Here is a 24,299-nt window from a genome sequence, read left to right as displayed (position 1 = left end):
AAGTTTATTTGTCTTTATAGGTTTGTAGTTGCATACAGTATTTTTGGTGTGTAAGTTATATTGTTACATAAATGCTTAGGACGATTACATTTCTTCGTTTAAAGTATTATGTTTGAACTTAATTGAAAACTGAAAATATGGAGTACATAAGGTTTTGCACTCAAATTGGCATGATGAATTATAGAGATGTAACTGAAAAATATTTTTCACAATTCAGTAAGATTTCAAAAGCCCATTAACTAGGCAGGCTGATATGGTGGTAGTAGTTTGGAATTTTACTCAGTTATTCTAGAAAATGTCTACAGAAAATGAAGCTTTTGTTTCAAGTTACAGTAAAATCTGCTGTTATAACTGTTTTAATGTATACTTATCGTATCAGTGTATTTAACAGGGTCTTACAAATGTTATGTACCAGTCTGTATTATTCCATACAGTATCACCAATAGAATATAAGAAATCTATGGCATGTTTAATTATTCATTACGTGTAAATAGCCTATGGTGTTTCTACATTGAGTGCAGTTACTTCTTATTGTATCATGTTCTGTGGTATTTGATATTACTTTCAAGCCTCAGGTCTTGGGGCAAATAACTATGAAAACTGTATCTTTCATTAATAAAAGAATTGTTAACCTTCAAGGGATGTCTGAATAGCTTGGTAGTGTGTGCTCAAAGAGTTAGGAGTTGAGTTGTTAGAGCCTAATGTTTTTAAATTAGTGGAACAACAAATCTGTTGAATGTCATTTTATCCTGACTACCTCAGGTGAATTAGTGCCCCCTAAGCAACACGGCCATGGATTTTTGAGGATGTTTGAAAGCTTTGCTTTAGTTGTGATTTCAAACTGATCTATTTTTATTCGGGTGTGGTTTGTATTGACTTCAGCAGGAATTATATTCATGTTAAAAACAGAGTTACTTGAAGTTGTTTTATGTACCTAGTTTCTGCAATCTTCTGAAATAACTTCTGGTTTTATGATCCAAGAACTATGTTATCGAAATGCAGGAGTTCAGTTAACCCTTGATGCTTCTATACTGGAATTAAATGTGCGTGTAGGGAAATTTTTTTATACAAGTAGCAAAAATCTTGTCAAATGGATTCAATTTTAAAACTCGAGTCCCTAATAATACTTTTTAAAATCCAGTACTCAAAGGAATGCTCATAAAACTGTTTGACTATGGGTGTTTAGTGTGATCAGGATTCAAGAATTTGACCAACATGTTTGAAACTCAGGCTCAAACTTATACTCCTCTACATTGGTATGAACTTGGGATGAGGTTAAAAGCAGAAAAAAAAAATATATTAAATAAATAATATTGACAATAAATATGCTTCTGTTCCTCTGTGTCAGAAGTAGCTTTTGGCTTACAGAAACTCAGAGTGTATCCCAAATAATGTTAAGCTAAACTGTCCTCATAGTTTTCCAGACAATATAGAAAAAAAGAGGAAGTTGTCAAGATCTTTAAAATATAACATGAGGAAGAGAGGTTTGTTGTCAGAACTGTTTAAAGGGGATTAATTTTCACTTCTGTTGTATACTCCAAAGAGTACTTTTAGCCTTTTCATCTGGTGTACTAAGCCTTTAAGCCCAAGTCACTTTTAAGCTGACTACTGTGTTACATGGCTGTTAACTCGAATATCTGATTCAAGAATATGTGTATTGCCAGCAGTTAATTTTCTATTTCTTTATTGTCGGTTGAAAACTGGATAGCTGATGTTGATTAAGGAAAAACAGTGAAGTCAGTTGTCTTCAAAAGGATTTATCTTCTTTTTGTCTGACATGGGGCCTGAAGAAACATATACCTGAAGTGTTGTAGGGTTAGCAAAGGAAAGGAAATAAGCTTTGGCTTGAAAATCTTTTTTAAGCAGAGTAAATTGACTCTTGAATGGCTGTAGGTAAGAAACCAGTAACTTGCGTAATATGGATTAAATTTGAAGTGCTTAGTCAACATAGATGCCACGAGCTGTTTTCACACTGTTTTAAAAGAAAAAAAAAACACATACGTGACAGTACAGTGCTGGGAACCCTTTGGATTTTTTTTTTTAATGAAATACATTTTTAAATTCTAGAATAATATCTGTAGATTTATAGAAACAAACACAATTCTTCATCACATGTTAATAAACCTTACAGTAAATTACATCAGAAGGACAAAGTTAATTACGACCCAAACCCCAACAGATGCACGATAGATCAAACTATTAGGTTGCTATGATTGGTTATTGCAAAATGGTGGTGTGGTTTATTTTTTATTAACTCTGCTTGACTTGCATTCTCTTTACTGTTGTTGTTCTAGCAAAACCAGAGTTGTCACATAGAGAACACATCTATCGATAACAGAGGAGGCTTTGTCTGAGTAACAAGTAGAATAAATATTGCTAGTACATCTTTTTAAAACAAAGAAATATCCTAGCAGTTGGTTTGCTTTTTTTCAAATATCAGTGAAGACTAGTGAATGAAATTACATTGCATTTTGTTTCAAGAGAATTTTAAAGCAAATTTACCAGGTGAAGTACCAGCAAATTAACCTTGAAGAACAGTATCATAGAGATTATTCTTTTTATTTTACATGTTGCAGTAAACTCCTCACTTGCTTATTCTGCACATCTCGGGAAACAAAGCCAGGAAACAAACTGTTAGAAGCACATCTGTGGGAGGACAATAGGCTAGGGGCTGGAGAGCAAAATGATCTCTGGAATATTTTAATTTTGGCCTGTGACAGTTGGGATATGGACACGGAAGGAATTCTGACTCAAAGATGCCTTTAAACACAGGTCTGCTGAGGGGGGGAAGCAGTACTCCAGGTGTAACAGAGCCGCCCTGAAGGTCGGGAATGACGCACTGGTTATTGTCAGGCAGTTGCTAGCATTTAAGTTAGAGCAGTTTAAGGCATTTTCACTTTTCTCAGATAGAAGTTGTGACCTTTCAGAGGAGATGAATATTAATAGAGTCTATTATAATGCAAACGAAACATTTTAAAGGTATCAGCAGCTCCCTGTAGTTAGTTGTTTTGCTTCCATTGCCACAAACTGCAGGAGCCGGTGTGGTTGGTGTGTCCGCGGGAGCCTTTGGGGTTGGTGTGTCCGTGGGAGCCCGTGTGGTTGGTGTGTCCGCGGGTGCCGGTGTGGTTGGTGTGTCCTCAGGAGCCCGTGGGGTTGGTGTGTCTGCGGGAGCCCGTGTGGTTGGTGTGTCCGCAGGAGCCCGTGGGGTTGGTGTGTCCGCGGGAGCCGGTGTGGTTGGTGTGTCCGCAGGAGCCCGTGGGGTTGGTGTGTCCGCGGGAGCCGGTGGGGTTGGTGTGTCCGCAGGAGCCCGTGGGGTTGGTGTGTCTGCGGGAGCCCGTGTGGTTGGTGTGTCCGCAGGAGCCCGTGGGGTTGATGTGTCCGCGGGAGCCGGTGGGGTTGGTGTGTCCGCAGGAGTCAGTGGGGTTGGTGTGTCCATGGAAGCCGGTGTGGTTGGTGTGTCCGCGGGAGCCAGTGGGGTTCATGTGTCTGCAGGAGCCTGTGTGGTTGGTGTGTCTGCGGGAGTCGGTGGGGTTGGTGTGTCCGTGGGAGCCGGTAGGGTTGGTGTGTCCGCAGGAATCTGTGGGGTTGGTGTGTCCGCGGGAGCCAGTGGGGTTGGTGTGTCCGCAGGAGTCAGTGGGGTTGGTGTGTCCATGGAAGCCGGTGGGGTTGGTGTGTCCGCGGGAGCCGGTGGGGTTGGTGTGTCCGCGGGAGCCTGTGGGGTTGGTGTGTCCCAGCTGGGGGATGAAGGCAATGGCAGTAATTTTCAGCAAAGGACGGTTAATTTTTTAAGCTTTCTTAACACAGACATTTACTTTTCTTTGGCTTTATTCTGTGTTACAGTCTCAACTGACATAACAATACTAGCAAGTCCATTCTATATTGCCAGGTTTTGGAATTTTTCTGCCTTTGTATTACATCATTTCCTCAGCTGATACCAGCTAAGGCAACAAAAGCTGTTTTCCGTTGGCAGAAGTTCACAAGTGTTTCACCAAAGGCTGTGCTGGCGAAGTGATTAGTGATGCAGAGGTCTATCTTTTCCCATCTGATTTAGCGTAGGGGTTTTTCTCCAGAGGAATAGTATATTATAAACCAGGTATAATTTTGTGAATGTTACCGGAAGATTGACCTGGGCGAAGGATTTCATGAGAAAAACCTGTAAAAGCAAAAATTTCTTATCATAGAATTATGTAAATCCTACTCTTCTAAATTTTTTTGTTCTGTTATATTCTGGCAGCATTTATTGGGCAAATTGAATGATCTTTTAACTCAAGGATTAGAGATCTCTTTTGAGATTCTGGCTTTGAACGCCACTACTAAAATGGGACTAAGAAAATAATGTAGAATTTCATGTTTTAATCTCTGATCACTCTTCAGTACATTTTTTTTCCTTTGTTTTTTTTGTTGGTTTTTTTTTATGTGTGGGGAATTTATATCTGCAGCTTGTAGATTTCTTGGCTGAACAAATAAGTTTAACATTTTATTTTTCTTTTTCTTTTTTTTCTTTTTATAACAGGAAAAAAAATAATCAGTCTGAGTATTCAGTCAGTCGCAACTTACAAGACAATTTCTAATGTTATTGGATATTTAAAAGGAACTGTATTTCCTGGTAAGTAACCCGTTATCGTTTGTATCGATTATTTGTTTCATGATGGCTGGGAGTGATAGCTGGAATCAGGGTTCTTTTTTGCCAGATAATGCACTAATGTGGAGGAAGCAGAACACCTTTGTTGTAGTCATTTTGTGATATGATTAATGACAAAAGAGAACATAAGGGTTAAACAGAGAATAAGCCCAAGGGAATATTATAGTTAACACTAAGCGTATTTTTACACCACAAGCAGGAATTACACATAGACCATCGAGAATATTGTTATTTTAGACCAGTTATCTACGTTGGTGGTTTTAATTTCAAGATGTACTGTACTGCATTATTTGAATTAATATGCAAGCTGTCTATACAACTTTAAAAAACGTTTTGATTTTTTTTTTCTAGTGTTAGCAGACTTTTGAGATAAATAAAACTCTATGCTTCAAGTCCAGATCTTCCCTGCATAATTCAAGTGTCTCACTGAGACCAAGGAGTTAGGGCAGCGTGGTCTCTGGCTTAGTTAAGAATCTAATATCAAATGTGATTATAGTGTACAAAAACCTGTGACTAAGTTCTTAATCACACTTGCCGCAACCTTATTTTGTGTTACAATCATGCCTTAAGCTAGTTTTATACAAGTCTATGAATAATAATTACTGTTCTGTATGTCTAAGAATTAAACAATGAGATGCTAAGTGCAACTGTGACATAAACCACAAACCCCCTCCCTCCTTTGATGCTGGATGTAGATAATACAATAATCAGGACAGCATAGGAAGGAAGATGGTTTTGAGCTTACTCTGGCTCCAAGTGAATTTGCCTGAAAGCTGAAGGATTTCTGCAACAAGAATGAACACTATTGCTGGTTGCTTACCTAGTGCAGCAGACCAGTTCCTAATGTATAGGTGGCATCATCATCAAAACATCATCACATTTGCCTTGATGAATACTCTTTTATTAGGTTCAGGAGAAAGGCTGCAAATTTGTCTACAGTCCCTTAGGAGGTGGGCCAGTCACTTCATATATTAAGTGGTGGAACGAAGGAGGTGGAGAAGACTTGAGTGTATTCCCGTTAGCGAAATAATTACTCAGTTTGGTGTGTGCTGAATGCTGTACTTTTCACCAGAACATTTTTTTTTTTTTAAACAAGACGGAAAACAATTAGCACAGTGAATTTAATTTCAGTAAAGGATTTCATTTGAAGTTATTAGTCTGCTATTGCTAATGTTTTGCAAATAGCTGTTGTGGAATTTGAAAGGTAGAAACTGCCATGTTTAGACATACTTGACTACTGAATTGCGAGACAGAAGCAAGACAAATAATAAAAAGCATGCATCAGTTTCTGTTTATTAAATTCTTTATCTTCTCTGCACCTGAATCTTCCATCTTATTATTGCATTCTTAGTAAGAAGCTACTTTTTAGGAGTATGTCAGTATATGCTTAACTTTAAGATTTTAAGGATATATAATCAAGTGAAGTCAATAGCACTACCCAGGTGCCAACAGTTTGTCCTGTAAATGTCTTGCTGAACAAGGGCCCTAGCAACTGTCTTCTAGTGTAGGCACAAGTTCAGCATGTAGTGCACCATGGATAAAATTTTGTACAGTCAGTGGTAAACCCTCATTTGTTTCTCTACTCTTCTTGGTTGATACTACAGCCATGCCCAGCCATGCCCTGTCAACTAATATGAATACTTGATGTTTTCATGGCATTCATTCTCTGTTGTTTTGATGGAGTTTTGCTAGTTTCGTACACCTGAAATATTCACCTTTATGTTCCCAGAAATGCAGGAAGAAAGCAAAACTTATCTTCAGTGCTTAATGAAAGACTGCAGAGCATCACCAAGGGTGGATTTTTTTATTTTTTTCTTAAAGGCCTCCGAGCACATACACAGACAACCACATCTATGTAATGGTGATCTTATCTGACATTTGACCTGAGGAATAACACTGAGCGTCTGAAATCCAACCAAGATATTATAAGACCTAGAAGCAGAGGAAATATGATGGTAGCCTTTTAAAACCTGGAAACCAGAACACTGATTTTCTCTCTATTGGATATGGTTGACAATGGGACATATAACAAGAGAAGACAGTATAAATTGTTGTCCAGCCCATCAGTACCCTGAACACTATCCCATATTATCATTTTCAAAAATATCTGATGGATATTTTTTTCTCTATCTGTAGTCTGTCCTCTCTCTTTTTTCTTACCATGTGATCTCTTTCTCTACATGCTTCAGCAAATGACTATGAGAAAGGACAGCTGCTGCCTCTGTAAGCATGACCATCCTTTCTCCTATGCTTTTCCTGTAGTCATTTGCTTCAAAGTATTGCCTCTGTTCAAGAGGGAGAGATGTGCGAAGATGAAGAACTTCAAAGGAGGCACCAGCTGTTATGTTTTACCCCTGTTTATTCAGCTGGCATCTCCTACGATAAGTTGCTGCTTGTAGCTGTCTTCTCCATCAAAATATCCTATACTATTTTACATAAGGTCTCTTTCCACTCCACTTCACATACACTGTTCACAGACTGAACAGAGATGATAATTCCGAGCAAACACTGATCTTGTCTGATCACCCTGTGTTAGTGGCACTTCCTCTAGGAACCTAGGAGCCTGTAAGGCCATTCATTTCTGTTCCTAGTTCCTAACATTGAGTGAGTTGAAAATCCTATGATTTTTCACTGTCAGTGCAACCTATAATTAAACATCTCATGATGCAACGCACAAGCTGCAAAATTATGTGATTTAGATTTTGTTAAATTACTGTGTACACTTAAATTTACATTTTGCATATCTGCTTTTAGAAAGAAATTTTAATCTACATACCTAGACACCCCTCAAGCAGTTGATTGAAAATGTTGTGTTACAGGTACATAAGAGATCCTCTGTAAAGAATTTTTGATTCCTTATAAAATAACAGTGCCATGTATTTTTGTGGACAAAACGGGTAAAAGTCCAGTTTGATAGAGAATGGGTTTGTAATCAAAGTACGTTAGTGTTCAGTTAAAATTGTTTCTAGGCAGCGGTCAATACAAAAAAATACTACAAAGGAGTAGATACTTAATTTTATAAGTGATATAAAATGTGGGCATTTTGCCACCTATGAGTTGCTACACTCCAGTGTACTGACAACAGTGAAGAATGAATCCCCTTGGATGCAGAAAGAATACTGCCAGAAAACCAGAACTTTTTCCAGTTTTTGGAACCCAAACGACGCCCAGAGATTTTTGTGGATTTGGCATCACTTGATAACTATTCTGCTGTTCTGTATTTATATCCTGAAGTACAGAAAGAGCACTTTTAAAAGTCTAGATCAGGACCAGAAAGAGGCTTCACTAAGTATCAGAACACAACCAGTAAGCAATCCTTCAAAGAGGCTTCAGTTGTGAATTCATCTCACACAGAAGGTGTAATAGTTTAATAAGTCATTTGGCGTAACTCTGCTTAGACTTCTTGACACCCATCACTCACATTAGTCATTCATGTTGTTTCATACCACATCATCCTTTTGGAATAACGTAAGGTTCTTTACACTAGTGAGTTAGTATTTAGATTATATATTAAGCTTCAAGAAATGGAGATTTCATTTAATTTCTCTGAAAAAAAAAATGTGAGTTTTTTTCTCAATAACCATAGGCATGTTATTTCAGGTTGAAACTTCTTGCTTTTCATTTTATAAAATACTTTCTTCCACTATCATCAAAATTACTAGGTCTGACTTAACCATTTCTGTATCATTCGTTATCTCTGTTCCTCTGTCATGTCTCCTCTCTAAACCTGCAACCCAGGTCTTTTCAATGTCTCCTTACATGGAAGTCCAAGTCCTGATATATAACCGTTCTGGTCACCAGCTTCTCAACTGCTGTTTCTGCAATGTCTTTTTTGAGATAGGGTGGTGCACTGAACACAGGCTTCCAGGTGAGGGAGTACTAATATTTTGTGTATTTTCTCTATGTTTCTCATTGTACTACCACATCTTTTATTTTCTTTTTTGGACACTAATATGTATTGAAGGTAGAGTTTCCTGCTTATTCATTGATGGGTTGTCATAACACTCTAATGTGAGCATGGAACTTTATTAGATTATCTATATGACAAAGTCCTGACTGTAAAAATGGTATATGTCAGATTTGTAAGAAGGGAAAATAATAAGCAAACAATGAAGGCAAGGACACAGGGGTTAAATGACATGTATTTATTTGTTAGTTCACTTTTAAGTAGTATTCACAGTTTTATGTATTTATGGTCGTCTTGCACATGATCATATAAATTTTTGTTGACGGCGTTGTGTTGTATTAATGACATTACAGACTACTAATACTGTTAATCTTTTCGGGTTTTTTTAAATTCTTTTAATGATAGTATCCAGAAGAAATAAGATTTGGTTGTCTGTCTTTTTTTTCACATTTCAGACAGATACGTCATCATTGGTAGTCATCACAACAGTCTGAATAGTTATGGCGGACAAGAATGGGCCAGTAGCACTGCTATCATCACAGCGTTTATACAAGCCTTGATGTTGAAGGTTAAGAGAGGCTGGAGACCTGAGCGGACCATTGTGTTCTGCTCATGGGGAGGAACATCTTTTGGGAATATTGGTTCATATGAATGGGCGGAGGTAAAATTATTTTAGAAGGACTTATTGCAGTTATAATTACTTTTGTTGAAAGCATGAAAACAATATGAAATTACCACATTGAAATTGTGGTTCGTTAACTGGTCTGTGATATCTGTCTGTGTACATTCATGTACTCTCTAGCAAACGCAGTGAAAACATCTATAGAGGCAGTTCCTGTGGAACAGCGCATGTGCAATAATGTGATGGCAAGTTGTTTCCGTAGCTGTGGAGGCTGCATATACAGCACCTTTTTGAGCCGATTCCCCTCCCTAATTCAGCAGTGGGCTGTAAAAGAGGACATTGCCAGAGTTTGGTGGAGGGGTGGGAAACCTCAATAAAGACCTAGGCGCAGGAGTAGCTCTAGAGGGCTTTTTCTCCTTCTTGGGGGTTCAACAGTTACTAATTTTTAATTGAATAGATTTAGTGAGGGGAGAACTGAATGAGGAGCACACTGAATGAGAAAAAGAGAACTGCACTATGGTTTATATTAATTACATAAACATTTCAATGTCTCCATGGCTAGTGCTGATTCACTTTTCACGTATTTGTACTAAGGAGTTAGATACAATATGTCACAGACAATTCCTTGGGCTCTTACTTTCAACAGAATAGAAATCAGCTTATTGAAAGAAAATACCTCATCCAAGTATTGTTGACCATGTATGGTTATAGTGGACTTCAGTTGACAAATTAAAGGCATAGCTAGCAGAGAGGTTCATGGCTGCTGAATTAAACCAGTAGACAAAATGAAGAGTTAATTGTTTTTTATCATGTGTGAGAAGTGGCTAGCTCTCATTGAAGTTTCACACTTCCAACATGATTATTCTTCAAAAACAAGAAGGGGTGAAAAAATCAAATTGAAAAGATCCGGGCTGGAAGCAAAATTTGTTTAGTTCCACTTCAAGACAGCTTTACATCAGGTGTAATTGCATTACACCTCTTCTGTTCGATATAAAGAGCACTTCATGTAAAGAGTAACTCATTATTGAGAAGGCAAAAGGGATCTTTTTCAAAAAGAGATAATAATTGAAACACTATGTACGTACTATTTTTGTAGTTTAAAAATAATAAAATGAAAACACTGGGTAATTCAAATCAATGCAATTCAAATCTGAATTTGGTCTCTAAAAATTTGAGTATGTTTAACTATTGATAATGATTGCTTTTAAAGTTTGTCTTCTGTCAGGCATTAAGTTTAAAAGGCCATCACGTTGTTTCACAGTATGTAATGTTTTCATTTTTGGCCTTACAAGTGTAGTCATTTTTAATTCCTCCCAGGCCTGTTTGCATTTTGTTGAGATGACGTGTGAAATACCCTTTGAAGTTCTTAACAGCATATTGTAAGAAGCAGTAGTTAAGTAATACTTAGAAAATCAGAGGACAAAAACGTAGGGTGCAGTTTTTCCCTAGAAGGAACTGAAAGAACAAAACAAGTCTTTATTATAATGTTGCGTAGTAATAACCATTGCTCTGCTTGTGTTGTAGGATCTCAAGAGAGTTCTTCAAAGAAATGTTGTGGCTTATGTTAGCCTCCATAACCCAGTCAGAGGCAACTCAACTTTACACCCTGTTGCATCCCCTTCTCTTCAGGAACTGGCAGCTGAGGTTAGAAATAAAATATTTTCTTTCACCTGTGGTTTATGAGGTTATGTGGTTAACCCCCTTGATGCTGATTGGTTTTACATAACTATAGGTGAAGGTTGCTTTGTTTAAGCATTTTGACCTCGCAAATATACAGGAACTGTTTTTACTAAGTAAGGAGGTTAATTTTTTTATTTAAAAAATTGCAAGGTGTATTAAAGAGGTTGGAAAGGAGAACTTATCTCAACAGCTCATTATACCAAGTCTCACTATACTTACATGCCCTGCAGCTTTTTCACCTTTTGGCATCTTTAAAGTCATATGTTTATTATTCTTTAGCACAAAGCACATTTTTCTCTTCCTAATCTGATCTTTCCAGACTGTTTCTCAATTTGCATTTAAACCTGTATATTTACCAGACGTGACACACAGAGAGAGTATTACTCTGACTATAATAAATACTGTCTAAAATAGCTATATCAGGTTCAGTGCTCAGCTTCGCCTTTGTAACTGGCCTACAGTCAGAATGTTCTGTAGTCATGCTGGTGTAAGTGCGCGTAGGCTTTAAACTAATGACCTTACTACTGTTTCTGAGGTTACTGAATCTATTAATATTTAAAATGAATTGAAAATATTATAAGGCACATTCTAAATGATAAAAACAGTTTAAAGCTATATGTATAAAATGGAGTTCAATCTGTCTTTCTTAAAATATGCTTTTTAGATGTGATTTTTTCCATAAATTTGCCAAGCTAATACTCATTAGGATATTCTGATGTTTCTTTGCATTGCCTTTAAAGCATTTGGTACTGAACACTGCTCAAAGTAGCATCTTGAATTAAATGGCGTTTAAATCTGATCTTGCTTGGCAATTGTTATCCAGCTAAGTAAAATTGTGTCAGTCAAATTGCTTCTTAGCAATGTTCTACCAACTTCTGTTCAGTGATCAGGTGGTAATTTTCTCATGGAAAGGATCTGGTTTATTCTGTGTAAATAATGTGAAAAATAAAATGCAAAATAATTTCTTTTCAGGGAAAAAAAAGGCTGTTATTTATGGAAGGTTATTTATGTTGCTATATATGAGTCTACAGGTGTTATGGATACGTCGATTAAAATTTTATTGTAAGTTTTAGCTACAGTATTTGTAAAAAATACTATTCTGATAGGTTGCTAGCCTATTACTAGCCTATTGGTGTCTGAAGTCCTAGCTCCATGAAAACAGGTATTTTCCATTGAAAGGAATAAATTTATTACACTAGGTCCTTGAGCTATTTGGTTTTTTCTAGTTCTGTTTCTTTGACTTCACAATATGACCAGTGGCAGTGGTCTGTAAACTGTCTGGAGCTGTGCAGAAGACACTTTCTTTATTATCTGTTTATCACTTTAATAAGGTTTGATTCTTTTAATCTAATAAACACCATTACTAAGAGTGTTACAGTCATGCCTTCTATTTTGGAGAGAAAGCAAAGAAAGTCTCTTTTTCGCTTCTGCTTTATTTCTGTGGTGTATTTGGGTGTGATGTAATATTTTGTAGTTTTGTTGTAATAGCAATTGTATCCCATCCAGTAGTACAGATATAGCCTCTCTTAGCAGTCCTGCCTTGCATCAGTTAATTAGTTAACAGCCAGTAAAACAGGACTAGAACTTCATTTTTTTTTTCTTCCAGTAAGCACCCTCCATCTCACCTCAGATTCTTTAGTGGCTAAGGCTTTATTATTGACATTGTATCCATTCTGCATGTTTACCCTGAAGACCGGTTTAAAAAGAAAAGAACAAAATGCATGCGAGGTAATCTGTATAGTTTTATTTTTTGTAGGATAGTATTATTTATAATTAATGCAACTGTCATAAGGTTTGTGACGTTAAAAGGATTTATAGCAGTTATTGCTTCCAAATGCTGGCTAGATATCTGAATTCATGTCAAGTATGTTGACAGTGATGGAACAGCCCAGCACAGACCTTCATTTGTTCCCATGGGTACTCACAATTTGCCGTGTGTCTAGGAAGATTTTCTCTGGGACTGATCTGCTTAGAAAGAAAATTGATATTACCTCCAACACTTGGCCAAGAAGACAATGTAACTACAGATTACCTAGAAATTATGATAGTGCAAATGGGCGAAGGTGTGACTTTTTGGAGCTCATCTCGTCTTCAAGAGTGAGTCCGTTCACAGGAGGTTATGTTAACAGGTGCGGGTTGCAAAGAAGTGCTTAATAAGTCCAGTGAGAGACAAGGATCATTTTAATTTCTAAGAATCACCTATTTTCTCTGAATCACATTTTCTGAAATTAGGTTTGTTAGAACAGAAAAGAAGGTGAAACAGGAATTTAGAGTTAATAACATCAATCTGCTTTAAAACGAAAAGAGAAAATAGCCAGTCTTGTTTAGTTAGGTAAAAACTTTCAGGAATTTATGGATACGTGAAAGATACCGCGTCAAACTTCCATTTTTAGACCATAACAAAAGAGACTGGCTTGCATAATTTCTTCCTATTGCTAAATGGTGTTGAAACACTGTTTTGAGGAGAGGGAGACAGATCTGCTCACCATTTGCACTAAGGACAGAGTTGGGTTTTGTTCAGTGCTCACTGTTGTGCTAACATTGTGGACACTCCATCTCAGCAAAACAGAGGAAGGATGTTTTACTAGGGACAATTAACATTTGTTGCAAATGCCTACAAAGGTTAAATGTTAGGATTCTAGGGAAAACAATGAAAATCTGTAGTTCGTCCCGTGACAGAAAACTCGAGTAAAAAGCACACTAAATATGGAGCACTCCATGAATGCTACAAGGACCATAGCTTAAAGAGAACTGTGGAGAAATGGCAAACTAAGATAGGGAAAATGCATGCAACATTTACCTTCTGTGCTGTAAATATTTGGCTTTTCTAAAATAAAATTTTGGACACCTGCTAATCACTGCAGCTTCCAAAACACATTTTTTCGTAATTTCTGGAAACTGTGGGAAAAGTAGGGAAGAAGTTTTAGCTGAAATGTAGTTTGTATGAATATTGTAGACTTACCAGTAAAAAGAAAAATCACAAATCTGATGAGTTGTCTGCTACGTGAGGTTTGGTGGTCAGTTAGAGAATAGGATATGTGCTTGGCTAATTAACAGAGACCATGATTTCTTAAAGATGTTTTATGTAAAGGGATTACATCTTTATTTTAGTTGCAGGTTTTAAAAGGAAGCTACATAAGCAGTCTGCAAATAATAATTTTATGTGCCTGTCAGTGGGATTCAGTGGGATTCAGGTTGAAACACCAAATTACTTGAAGAAACTAATTTAAATATTTGGATTAATTAAGCAAAGAGGAATTCAAACAATTCTGAGACCTTGACACGTTTAATTCAAATCTTTTTTATATAACTATGCTAATTAGTGTCCACATTAACAAGAGGGAAATACTGCCAAGTTATATTTTTGCCTAGTATTATTTTGTAAGGAAAATGATTGTTAATTCACTTGCTCAGTTAGTGAATCATGATTTGTTGGCGGAGTGTCATTGGTAAATTGGGTTTGTTTGATGCTGGCATTCATTCTCTCTAAATAAGGCCATTAATGAATTTTTCTATAATTAACATTTCACAAGGAAAAAAGTTATTATGAAACATAAATTAATTGCTGTTTTCTTTTAACTGATTGTATGGCCATCACTTATCAGACTCCAGGTCTGCTGTTATTGTTGAACTCGAGAAAATTTACTGCTCCTTTCTCCTAAGGAAAAGAGCCATTTAAAGCTATTGGAGAAGGAGCTGAGCATTAAAAATGACTGCACCAAGTACTGTTCCATGCTATCAGTATTTGTTTCTGTTAATAGAGTAAAAAGAATAAAACATCTTTACATTTAAAGGTGGTGTTTCTGACATAAAACTATTTTTTCTTTTTGAAGTAGAACCAGAGATAAACTTCTGTATAGATGCTTACTGTTACCTTAATGTCAGCATTGATTCGCTTCTTCCAACTTCTGTGTTTCTCATTTGTTTTGTTTTACTCTCAGCATTTAATAATGGATCTCCAAGCCTCATATATCAGTAGGTTGTAAAGAAGAGAAAAAGCATTAAAATACTGTTTGAATTGCTTGTCGTATGCCATATAACACAAGATTATAGCTTCCCCATGAATTTTTAGTCTTTACCTATTACTGCTTTTAGTGTTATAATTGATTGCTGGTGTTACTTTTAATATTTGTGTTGAAAATCAAAAAAATCTCTTGAGGATCACAAGTTTATGCTGTGAACTCCTGTCTCAGGAGTTCGTAAGTTACATTAAAAGGATGCTGTTAATACAGACAATACTTCATTGCCAGCTCTATTAAATTCATTAAGATGCTGCTTCTTCAGTGTGAAAAGCAAAGTTTCATTTAGTGACGGATTTGATTTTGGAGTTGCAGCAGGTACTTTGCATATGCTAACGATGCTTTTATTTTGATAAAATATTGCTTTGTCCACTCTTGCTTATTTCTTCACTCTTCCTCCAAATGAAACAATTTTAATAGATAAATACTGATTCAGACAGTGGGGAATCATTTAAACCTACTGATACATTTTTATGTTATGAAAATGCTATTATTGTTAACCGTGAGGAAAAAGGTTGGTTAGCAAGGAAGAATGCAAGTGAACTAGTTTGTGTGCTGTGATCTTCCTGGAGATCTGCCCAAAGTCCTTTGTTTCTAATGGATCAAGCTTTCTGCTTCCGTGTCCTTCCTGTCTTTACAAAATTAAGATATTAAGTTCTTCGGCTAGAAGCATAAATGATATATATTTTCTTCAGTTTTGTTTTGAAATCTAATTGTGAACTTTGATAGCCTTTGTAGATAAAATTGAAGAAATCTTTACATTTTTTTATCTTTAAATGTAGTGCTAGAGCATGGAAGATTTCAGTAATTTCTTACCTGCTGTAGAACGGACTTTGGTTCTAGGCTTCTGTTGTCCTATCTGATTAAAACTGTCTAATGTAATAAGCTGTACTACATAATGGAATGATTTTTTTTCTTCCGGAGACTTTATTCAGACTACAGTGTTAGAAAAGATCACTTCAGTTCTGTCTAAATATTCCTTTGCTTCTTTTAATCTTTGTTGCTCCTAGGTATTTCCCTTCAGAACTGACTTTTTTGTGATTACAGAAAGATGTTTTCTTAGTGATACAAAACCTTTCATTTAGAAAGTTTAAAAGTAAGTTTCTAGTTCTTATGAAAGATAATAGATTGACAGCTCTGGATATTTTAATTTTTTTTCCTAAACACAAATCATTGAAAAGATTCTCACTGGGTTTTTTTGAGTCATTATTAACCATGTTGTTGAATGAAATGGACTTAATAGCTATAAGCTATTCAACACAAATAGCACAAATGCCTGTGCAAAAATGAAGTGTGTGGTAAAATAACCAGAAAAAAAAAGCAGGTATCTTTAAATCAGAGTCTACAAGAGATTAGTATAAAATGAAATGAGAATTAAGACTATGTTGTGTCATTTGGCTCTTAATGGTTACAGCCACATGTTCCTTACTTTTGCATGTGACACAAAAATAATAAAAATTCTGTGCAGCACAACACACTTTCTAGTTTGCAAATCAATGTGGAAAAAAATGCATCTGAATAGTGAAAGCAGACCATTTATTAGTAATATAACAAAAAAGGTGAAATATTTTAAGTAATGTGATAGATAATTAACCTGGCCGAAAATATTAGATGCCGTTGTTATTTGGTAGTAAGATACGACCTTTTTAAGTGTGCTAACCTCATGTTCTGAGCATGGGAAGCTTTAAAGTGTTTTTTGACAGACCATTACTAACTCCATCTCAGTATGTCTTCTAGCTGTGATTATTCTTTAGACAAGCAGGAATATGTTTATTTTATGAAGCACTGTGACTTTTAGAGATTTACCAGTATTTTGTATAGTAAAATTATATGCTATTTCATGTGATCCTAACCAGGTCACATATTGAGAAGTCAGAGGAGTGGAAAGAGCAATGGATTTGTAGAAGTCTGGGAAGATATGAGGTTTTACTGGGATTTTTTTGTTAAGCTGTTTCTCCCAGGAAGAGTAAAAATATATCTGTAGAACACTTAAGACAGTAACTGACGTGAAAGCATTGACCTGAGCCCGACTGGGAAACAGTCATAGTAACCCTTCTTAGAAGGAGGGTTTTTCTTCTAAAAATAAACACCAAAGAAAAAAGTCAAGCTGGAAACTAGCTGCTTCTCAGTTTTAACATGTTCATTTTTTTTCCTCTAACGTGAGAATGATCACATTTAATTTTAGTTGTAAAGATTTTTTAAAAGCTGTAGATCACGTTCTAATTTATTGGTGTTGATTTTTTTTTTCTGTAGGCTTTTCAGCACTCCTAGAAAACAGTTGCACTTGGTGTCTGAATGGAAAACATTGTTTGTTATTAAGATTAATAAAGAACTCAAGCGTGAATAGAGATTTAGGTGGTCCTCCTGCTGTTTCATGTGTTACCAGTGTCTGTGACGGTCAAGGAAGGGATTTGCTACATTCTGGCTACCTAGACTTTTCAAGATCACCTACTAATTGTGGTTAATGAGATCTGAAGTCCAAATAGTTGTCTAAACATTGGTGGCAAAGTGATCCTTAGTTTATCTAGATTTTCTAGCACTAATAGTTATTGAATAAATATCTGTTCTGAAATCTCAGGAATACTCAAATTGCTTTTAAAGTTTATGTCATGAAGTGGACAAATGTCAAGTGTACTTTTTTAAATACTTTAAGTTTATCACATTTTTATTTCATACTTCTGTCAAAAAATTAAGGAGGTTGAAATTCACTAGAAAAGTAGTAATTTATGCTATTAGGCAACATACAGAAATTAATATAAAAATACTTAAAGTTGTTTTGTTCTTTCAACTTGGCACTAGGATGAGAGGAAAATTTGTTTAAGGTCATTTTAACTCTGAAACGATAAAGCTGTAGTCTACCAAGTAATAATTTATGAACAGAAGAGACTATAATGTTATATAGAATAGGCTGACGTGGTAACTAGTGTGCACAAACTCCACCGTAGTATCATGTTTTTAAACTTATGTCTTTCATGCTAATTACAAAACATCGTATTTGATCTTAGATTTATTATTTAAAAAAAGATTGTCTTGGATGGGGTTTTTTATTATTTGCATTTTGTTTGCTGCTACTTAGCAAGTTTTGTGTAATGATTAGATTTTTATTTAAAACAAGTAGCCGTAGTTATTTCCAGTTGTCACTCAAAGCATTTAATTAACTACAAACACCACAAAAGTATCATAAATCTTACTTACAAAGTATCTTCAAGTAAGCTTGTAAAACAGTTGCCTGCACAGCTGAAATGGAACTGAATGCTCAGAATCAAGGGTGCTTTGGAACCAATTATATTGCAGTAGGCACTTCTTTGGGGCTCTGGGGAGTAGGAGGAAAAAAATCACATGAAATCTTTTTCTCCTTGTAAATTAATGGATAGTTGTTGTATATGAAACACAAAGGTGTAGTTTTCTTGGTTTGTTGTTGTTTTTTCTGTAAAGGAAATTAGAATTTTACTTTACAGATTCCAAACATAAGGTGTGATTACGTAAAATGTAGATACAAATGAATATGTAAAGCACCTTTGATGATACAGAACCAAGATCTGGTAAGGACTTCAAGCAATCACTTGATCTATCTCCTCATCCTGCTGCAGAAATAAGGCTCTCTGATGTGTTTCAGCTTCCAGTCTACAAGATTCTGCCACTTTCTCAGGTGATCTCTGCTTGTCTTCTATCACAGTAATATTTGGAAAGTATTTTTCATCTATTGAAGTCATCATGATTGAAGATTAATCTTTCTTTTCCCTTTCTTCCACTGGTGATCTTTATTCTTTTTTGCAACACCCCTTTTATGTATTGAACAAAAGTGATCATTATGCACGAAAGAAAATTATACACTTTATAGAATGAATATCAGTTTCAGAGAATTGATACGTCTTGCTCAACGTTAGTGTGAAATTCTGTGTGATTAATTGATGTGTCTCAGACAAGCAAGCGAAGTCTCTGTTAAATACTGGTTTTGCCAAAGATTACCACTTCAGGCACGTTGCACTTCAACTAATATTTTACAATGAGCTAAAATGGCTGAAAATTATATGTAGAGTCAAAATGAGTCTACAGAGAGTCTAATCAGAAAAAAAAAACAATACAAATATGTATTTCACTTTTGTTTATTGTGTGCTTGTATTGCTGTTAAAAACGGCATCCTGAGTGGTTGTCCAGTGATTTAATGCCTCTTCAGAGCAAAGGGTATTTGGAATTTACCTGTGTAAATCAAAGTAGCTGATTAGTGAGTGAACCTGGAACCACAGACAGTTTAATAAACTGAGCTTAATTAATCTGAGAACAGCACATCTCATCCAAATGCCTTCTCTCTTAATTTGAATTTCTTTGTAAAACTTTTTTTTTAATTCTCACCCATGTGTAAATCTCAGTTTTCCTTTTGATACTCCTTAGATCTTTTTGAAAATACTAGTCCCAAGATGTTAGTTTCACAATCGTGGGGCATATCTCACTTATTCTGCAAAATGCCTTTGTGTTTGCAGTTGTGGGTGTTTTCAATCTTATTGTTCTGATAATGGAGAAAAGGTTGAGGATGGTATTCTAGTTTCACTTGTATTTCTATAAAAGCCTGTAACCCTAGTGATTTAAGTATATTTTCCCTGATTTATACTGTTATAAGACAGAAGAGAATTGGGTCTTGACTTCTGATTTATTTCCCTCTAAGAACGACAGAGTTTTCTACTTCAGCACTAAAAAGTACGGCTTCTATTCTCCGTGAAAAGAGCATTACATTTGTGTTGACAGAGCTACTGAAGGCATCTGATACTGCTCATCAAAAACTGGTTGTCTTTGGTATCAGCTAAGCAGAGACAGGTGACACTAGTTATCTTGTGAGTAATGAAAGAAATCCATTTGTTTCAAGAGACGGCTAAAATGAGTATCATCTACACTATGTTAGAATTAATTGCAATACTAATCATCTTTCTTTTTACCCTGCTAATGGTGTACATAAATGCTTAGTTTTAATTTTTCTTCGTGATTATGTTTTATTGTTTTTTTCATGAATGGTTGAGACAGAAGTCAGAGAAGGTCAATGATGTGGGCAAATTTGTTGACTTAAGAAGAACTATCATGGTGGAAACAAGTGTAATAGCATCTCTTTTAGAAAAGTGGTATGGAGAATCCTAAGTGGTAGATAATCAACACACACAATTTTAAAATCATAGCAGGGCAGTCCAGTTAGGGCTATCAGGCATATTTTAATGACTTAAATGATTATGTGCAGAATTGATCAGTTCAACAGTTCTGACAAGTGCATGTGGCAGCATTTTTTGCTGGAAAGAGAATATTAGCATATAGTCTTACATGTTGTTCATTCTTGACCTTTGTATTGATGCCATACACATGTGTATTGCTGACTGGCACCACCTACACACTTCCCTATTTTTTTTTCTTTTAACTGTTTCTGCAAGTGTCAGGTAGGAGAGGTATCCATATGAACACCCGATTTCTTTGTCTATTTTCTTTTTCTTTTCTTTCTTTTCTTTTTACAAGTCTCAAAATCTGATTCTTGCAAAATGAAACAGAATAATAGCATTGTTATTATCTGACAGGGTCAGGCTAAATGAATGCAAGCACAGTGCTTGTTGGTAGAAGTTGATTTGTCTACATAGTGTCTGGGAATGCAGGGCAGAGTGTTTCACTACTTCATTGCTGTTGCTATGGAGTGAAACATGTTTGTCCTGAAGATGAAGGAAGATATAAGGCTGTCTTAAGGCACAAAGGAAGAAGGCAGATGGTTGGCGAGATAATGTTGGGGTGGCCCTTTGCCAGTGCTTCCCTTGGTACATGGGGGAAGTTAATTGTTCTCCCCTAACACACAGATTATTTGTTTTAATCAGAGGGGTGACCTGGAGAGCTCATCCTTACTTTGTAATTTCTTATGTACTCCATGAATTCAGTTTTGCAGCCCTAAGGGTGAAGAGAGACTCATTAAGGTGGCAAAATTCACCTTTGCCTACTTTGCTGGGATGTCTTGCTCTTGTTCTGGCAGCATCTGCTCGTTCTAGGGTTCCTGAAGTAGTTTGTAGGCCTGCTGACATCTGAGCTTGATGCTGTAGTGTTTAATACCTTTTTTAAAGAAAGTGATAAACAAATAATCGTAACTTCTATGATGATTTCTTCTTTCTGACATCCTGTACTTCCCCATCAAAGCAGGCACAAGTACTGTGCAGCATTCTTTCATGCAGATTTACAGTTAGACACTTGTGCAGCGCTGCTTATATTAAGTAATGCTGTAGCTCAAGGCAAAATATTCTTAGAACTTAACTTACAGCCTACCTGTGACCTTTTAAAAAGAGAGCTATAGCACTGAGTGAAAGGAGGAGAGCTCGTACATGACCTTTAATTGGGGCAATGTGTTTATGCTCCACAAAGAACACACTCTGCCTTAGTCTTTAGTTTAAATATTTTGGTCCTTATTCTGATTTCCTGTAAACTAGTGCACATGGAGACGAATTATATGAGGAGCAGTGGAGCCTCACTGATGGGCATAAAACGAGAGAGAGATTTGGGGTTATTGTGTCACTACAAAAGTCTGGATTTCCGACAGAGTGTGCTTTTTTGCCCCCAAACACTCTCTGACATAGAGCCTATTTTTTAAAGTATTTTTTACTTCAGTGAGTACTGCGTGGTCCTTGGTAATTAACTGCTGAGGTAAGTTAACTGAATCCCATTGTTATTGAGTAAAATACCCTCCAATTATTCTAATTGTGCTGAAGGACTACCAAGCAAAATGCAGAAATATTTAGGTAGTCTCTAAATCTGAGACAGCATGATCACAGATCCTAGGCTCTTCTGGAAATCCTGAAAACCTTATGTGGTAATTTGTCACGTCCGTGTTGTTCTCATGTTGTCCTGGAAGAATTGCACTATGTCCGTCGTGGCGGAAGCTGTTAGCAAGCACTTGCTTGTGGCAACAGGGCCGTGTGTTGCTTTCTGAAGAGAGTAGCGATATGCCCCTCACTTCTCTGTGAGACACGCTGCCTTGGATATCCCTCTTTTGAGTTGAGGAACTAGCTATGTCACTATACCGGCATGTTTACTTGTATTGACCTGTAAAATATTTGCCTGTATCAACATTTCTAACTGTATTAACTCAGTTGTTTATGATTTTTTTCACTAGATATATTTTGTTCCTTCCCCCTCTGTTTCCTACGGACCACAAGCTGAGCAAGGATCTTTGGAATTTCATGAAATCTGTGTCAGTGTTTTCATTAGTATTATCATTCCAGTTCTGAGACTAGAGCTTGTTAATTAGCCAGAGCATCCTCTGGATCGTTGCTTTTGCATCATGAATTAACATTTTAAGACTATCTTGGGTCTCCTCCATCAGAGTATTTAATTTTAAAACAAACGGATGACTTGCATAATTTAGTATTGATGATGATATAATGGTTTCAGATTAGTGCGAATTCTGAGTCTGATTATACAGCACTTCAAACATGAAGGAGATTTTCAAAGGTACAGGTACAGAAAGGTGTTAACTGCATTTCTGTTGAAGGTGCTTTTCCTGATTGGCCTTTGTGCCTTTGAAAATTCTACCCAGAGAGGCAAGATAATCCAACAGCAGGGGAAAACAAAAATGATCTCTTTTTTTACTGAAGTGAAGTATGGGGAGATGAATAAAACTTCACAGAGTTGCAAAGGAGGGAATTTAATCCAGATCTCCTGGCAAATGACTAAAGGGATGTGAGTTCTCAAGCTTCTGTACTAGATTTGGGTACTCTTAAAACATTTGGTGTTAAGTTCACTCATTAATCTTAAAAGTGCTTATGAAGTAGCAGCTGGAATCAGTTAAAATTGCATGATGTAAGTGGTTAATACAAAATTCAGGTATAATACTGAGAATATTTTAATGTGTTTCATTCTGTAAATGACTGATTAATGTTCATTGTAATTTCCTGAATGCAGGAAATTTTTCTGTTCATGTGTTACTTCTAACCCTTATTTTCTCAAGTTCATTTGTTGTTTGAAATTGTTTTCGAAATCTTTTCTGCATCAAACCTCTTATGGATCTGTAGGTGATCTGAAAGCAGTACGCACGTATCCAACATTCCAGATTTAAGTTGGTTAATGTGGAATTAAAATTCTTTTTGATCCCTGATTGAGTGAGCTTGCTAGTGCTTTAGGATCATGTTTGCTTCATTTTTATAAATTACTTTCTTCTTTAGTCAGGTAGCTGTCTCCAAATTTTTTTGCAGCACTTGCTGCAGTACCTTCCTGGCAGGCAGTGGTGTTAGTTCAAAAGCTTGAATTCAATTTTGCCTTTTTTTTTTTTACTGAAAATTACCATTGGTAATTGCTAATAACCACTTAAATAAGGATTCACCCTGAAAGTCAGTGAATGCTGAGCTCTCTGAGAGAGCTTGAAATTCATTTAAGTATCTGTTACTGAAGTGAGGTGTCAGCGTTCTTTTTTTAAAACCATTTGAGTTCAAACGAAGTTTTGGTCCAGAGGCTTCACTACACTTCTTTCTTGCTTGTTTTTTTTTTTTCAGTCTACAGACTTTCACAATGTATGTGTTCCACACTGATGTTCTTTGAGGAACACACATTACGCTCTGAAGCTGTCTGCCCTGGTTGCGTTAGGATCAGTAGGTGAAGCTGCTGGGTATGGTATGCTGGGGTGAAAGATGAGGGCCAAAGCAGCAGCAGGACTCAGGGCTGGCAGAAGGGAGGAAGAGGATGAAATACCAGTAGGGAGACTCGGCTAAGAAATGCTGAGGTACTGTTTCTTTCAGGTTTGCTATGCAGATCAATGAGAAAGGTTTTGGGGGGGGTTGTTTGTTTTTTGTTTGTTTTTTTTCTTGATTTTAGTATGTACTGTGTGACAACTAAGTTGAAAATAAATCCTGACATAAAAGTTTCTTTAATGCTTTTAGATGGAAATCCTTAGCCCCCTTAATACTGTTTATCTCCAGTCTCTGTATTGAGCTCCACACTGGAAAGGTTGGGGTTTTTTTTTCGTAGCTCCTTTTAGTTCAGCATGAGTGGGTCAAATTGTAACATGTTTTTCAGTGTTTTGGTAAGTCAATCAGACTGTGCTCAAATGTGTTAAAATGAAGCACTTGAAATTTACAGATCTGGAACTTATCTGCATTGCTATTGTTGATCACAGTCCTTAAAAAACCTTATAAATAGTATTCTCAGAGAAAATAAAGTACTAACATTCAAACTAGGTGTGTCACCTAATGCCATTCAAGAAAGCGACAAATATTAGTATACTGGGTGATAATTGTTAGTATTCCCGTATTGCGTCAATATGCAGGTACTTAGAGTATTTGCTTACAAAGGAGTGTCTTTGTGAAAGTTCCATTGCTACTTAATGTCTAAGTAGCATGGAGATTAAGAGAAAAATGCAGTTTAAGGAAAGATACGTGAGTAATTTGTTACATTTCCTACCTTTTAAATAAAGGTTCATCTTTGGTT

At 36.2% G+C, this 24,299-nt stretch overlaps 1 protein-coding gene across 3 annotated transcripts in view; it reads left to right on the top strand.

Annotated features, from left to right (window-relative positions):
* The window catches only part of NAALADL2 (N-acetylated alpha-linked acidic dipeptidase like 2), a 505,503-nt gene that overhangs the window by 371,225 nt on the left and 109,979 nt on the right, over nt 1-24,299 (top strand). For all 3 annotated transcript variants that reach the window (XM_075418303.1, XM_075418304.1, XM_009940036.2), the window contains 3 exons: nt 4,514-4,606; nt 9,005-9,210; nt 10,696-10,815. In XM_075418303.1, the coding sequence (XP_075274418.1) occupies nt 4,514-4,606; nt 9,005-9,210; nt 10,696-10,815 (419 nt within the window). The remainder of the gene's footprint in view (nt 1-4,513; nt 4,607-9,004; nt 9,211-10,695; nt 10,816-24,299) is intronic.

This window comes from Opisthocomus hoazin, chromosome 4, assembly GCF_030867145.1.
Source record: "Opisthocomus hoazin isolate bOpiHoa1 chromosome 4, bOpiHoa1.hap1, whole genome shotgun sequence".
NCBI classification, from domain to species: Eukaryota; Metazoa; Chordata; class Aves; order Opisthocomiformes; family Opisthocomidae; genus Opisthocomus; species Opisthocomus hoazin.
The sequence above is the reverse complement of the archived record's forward strand: the minus strand, read 5'-3'. Positions and strand labels throughout refer to the sequence as shown.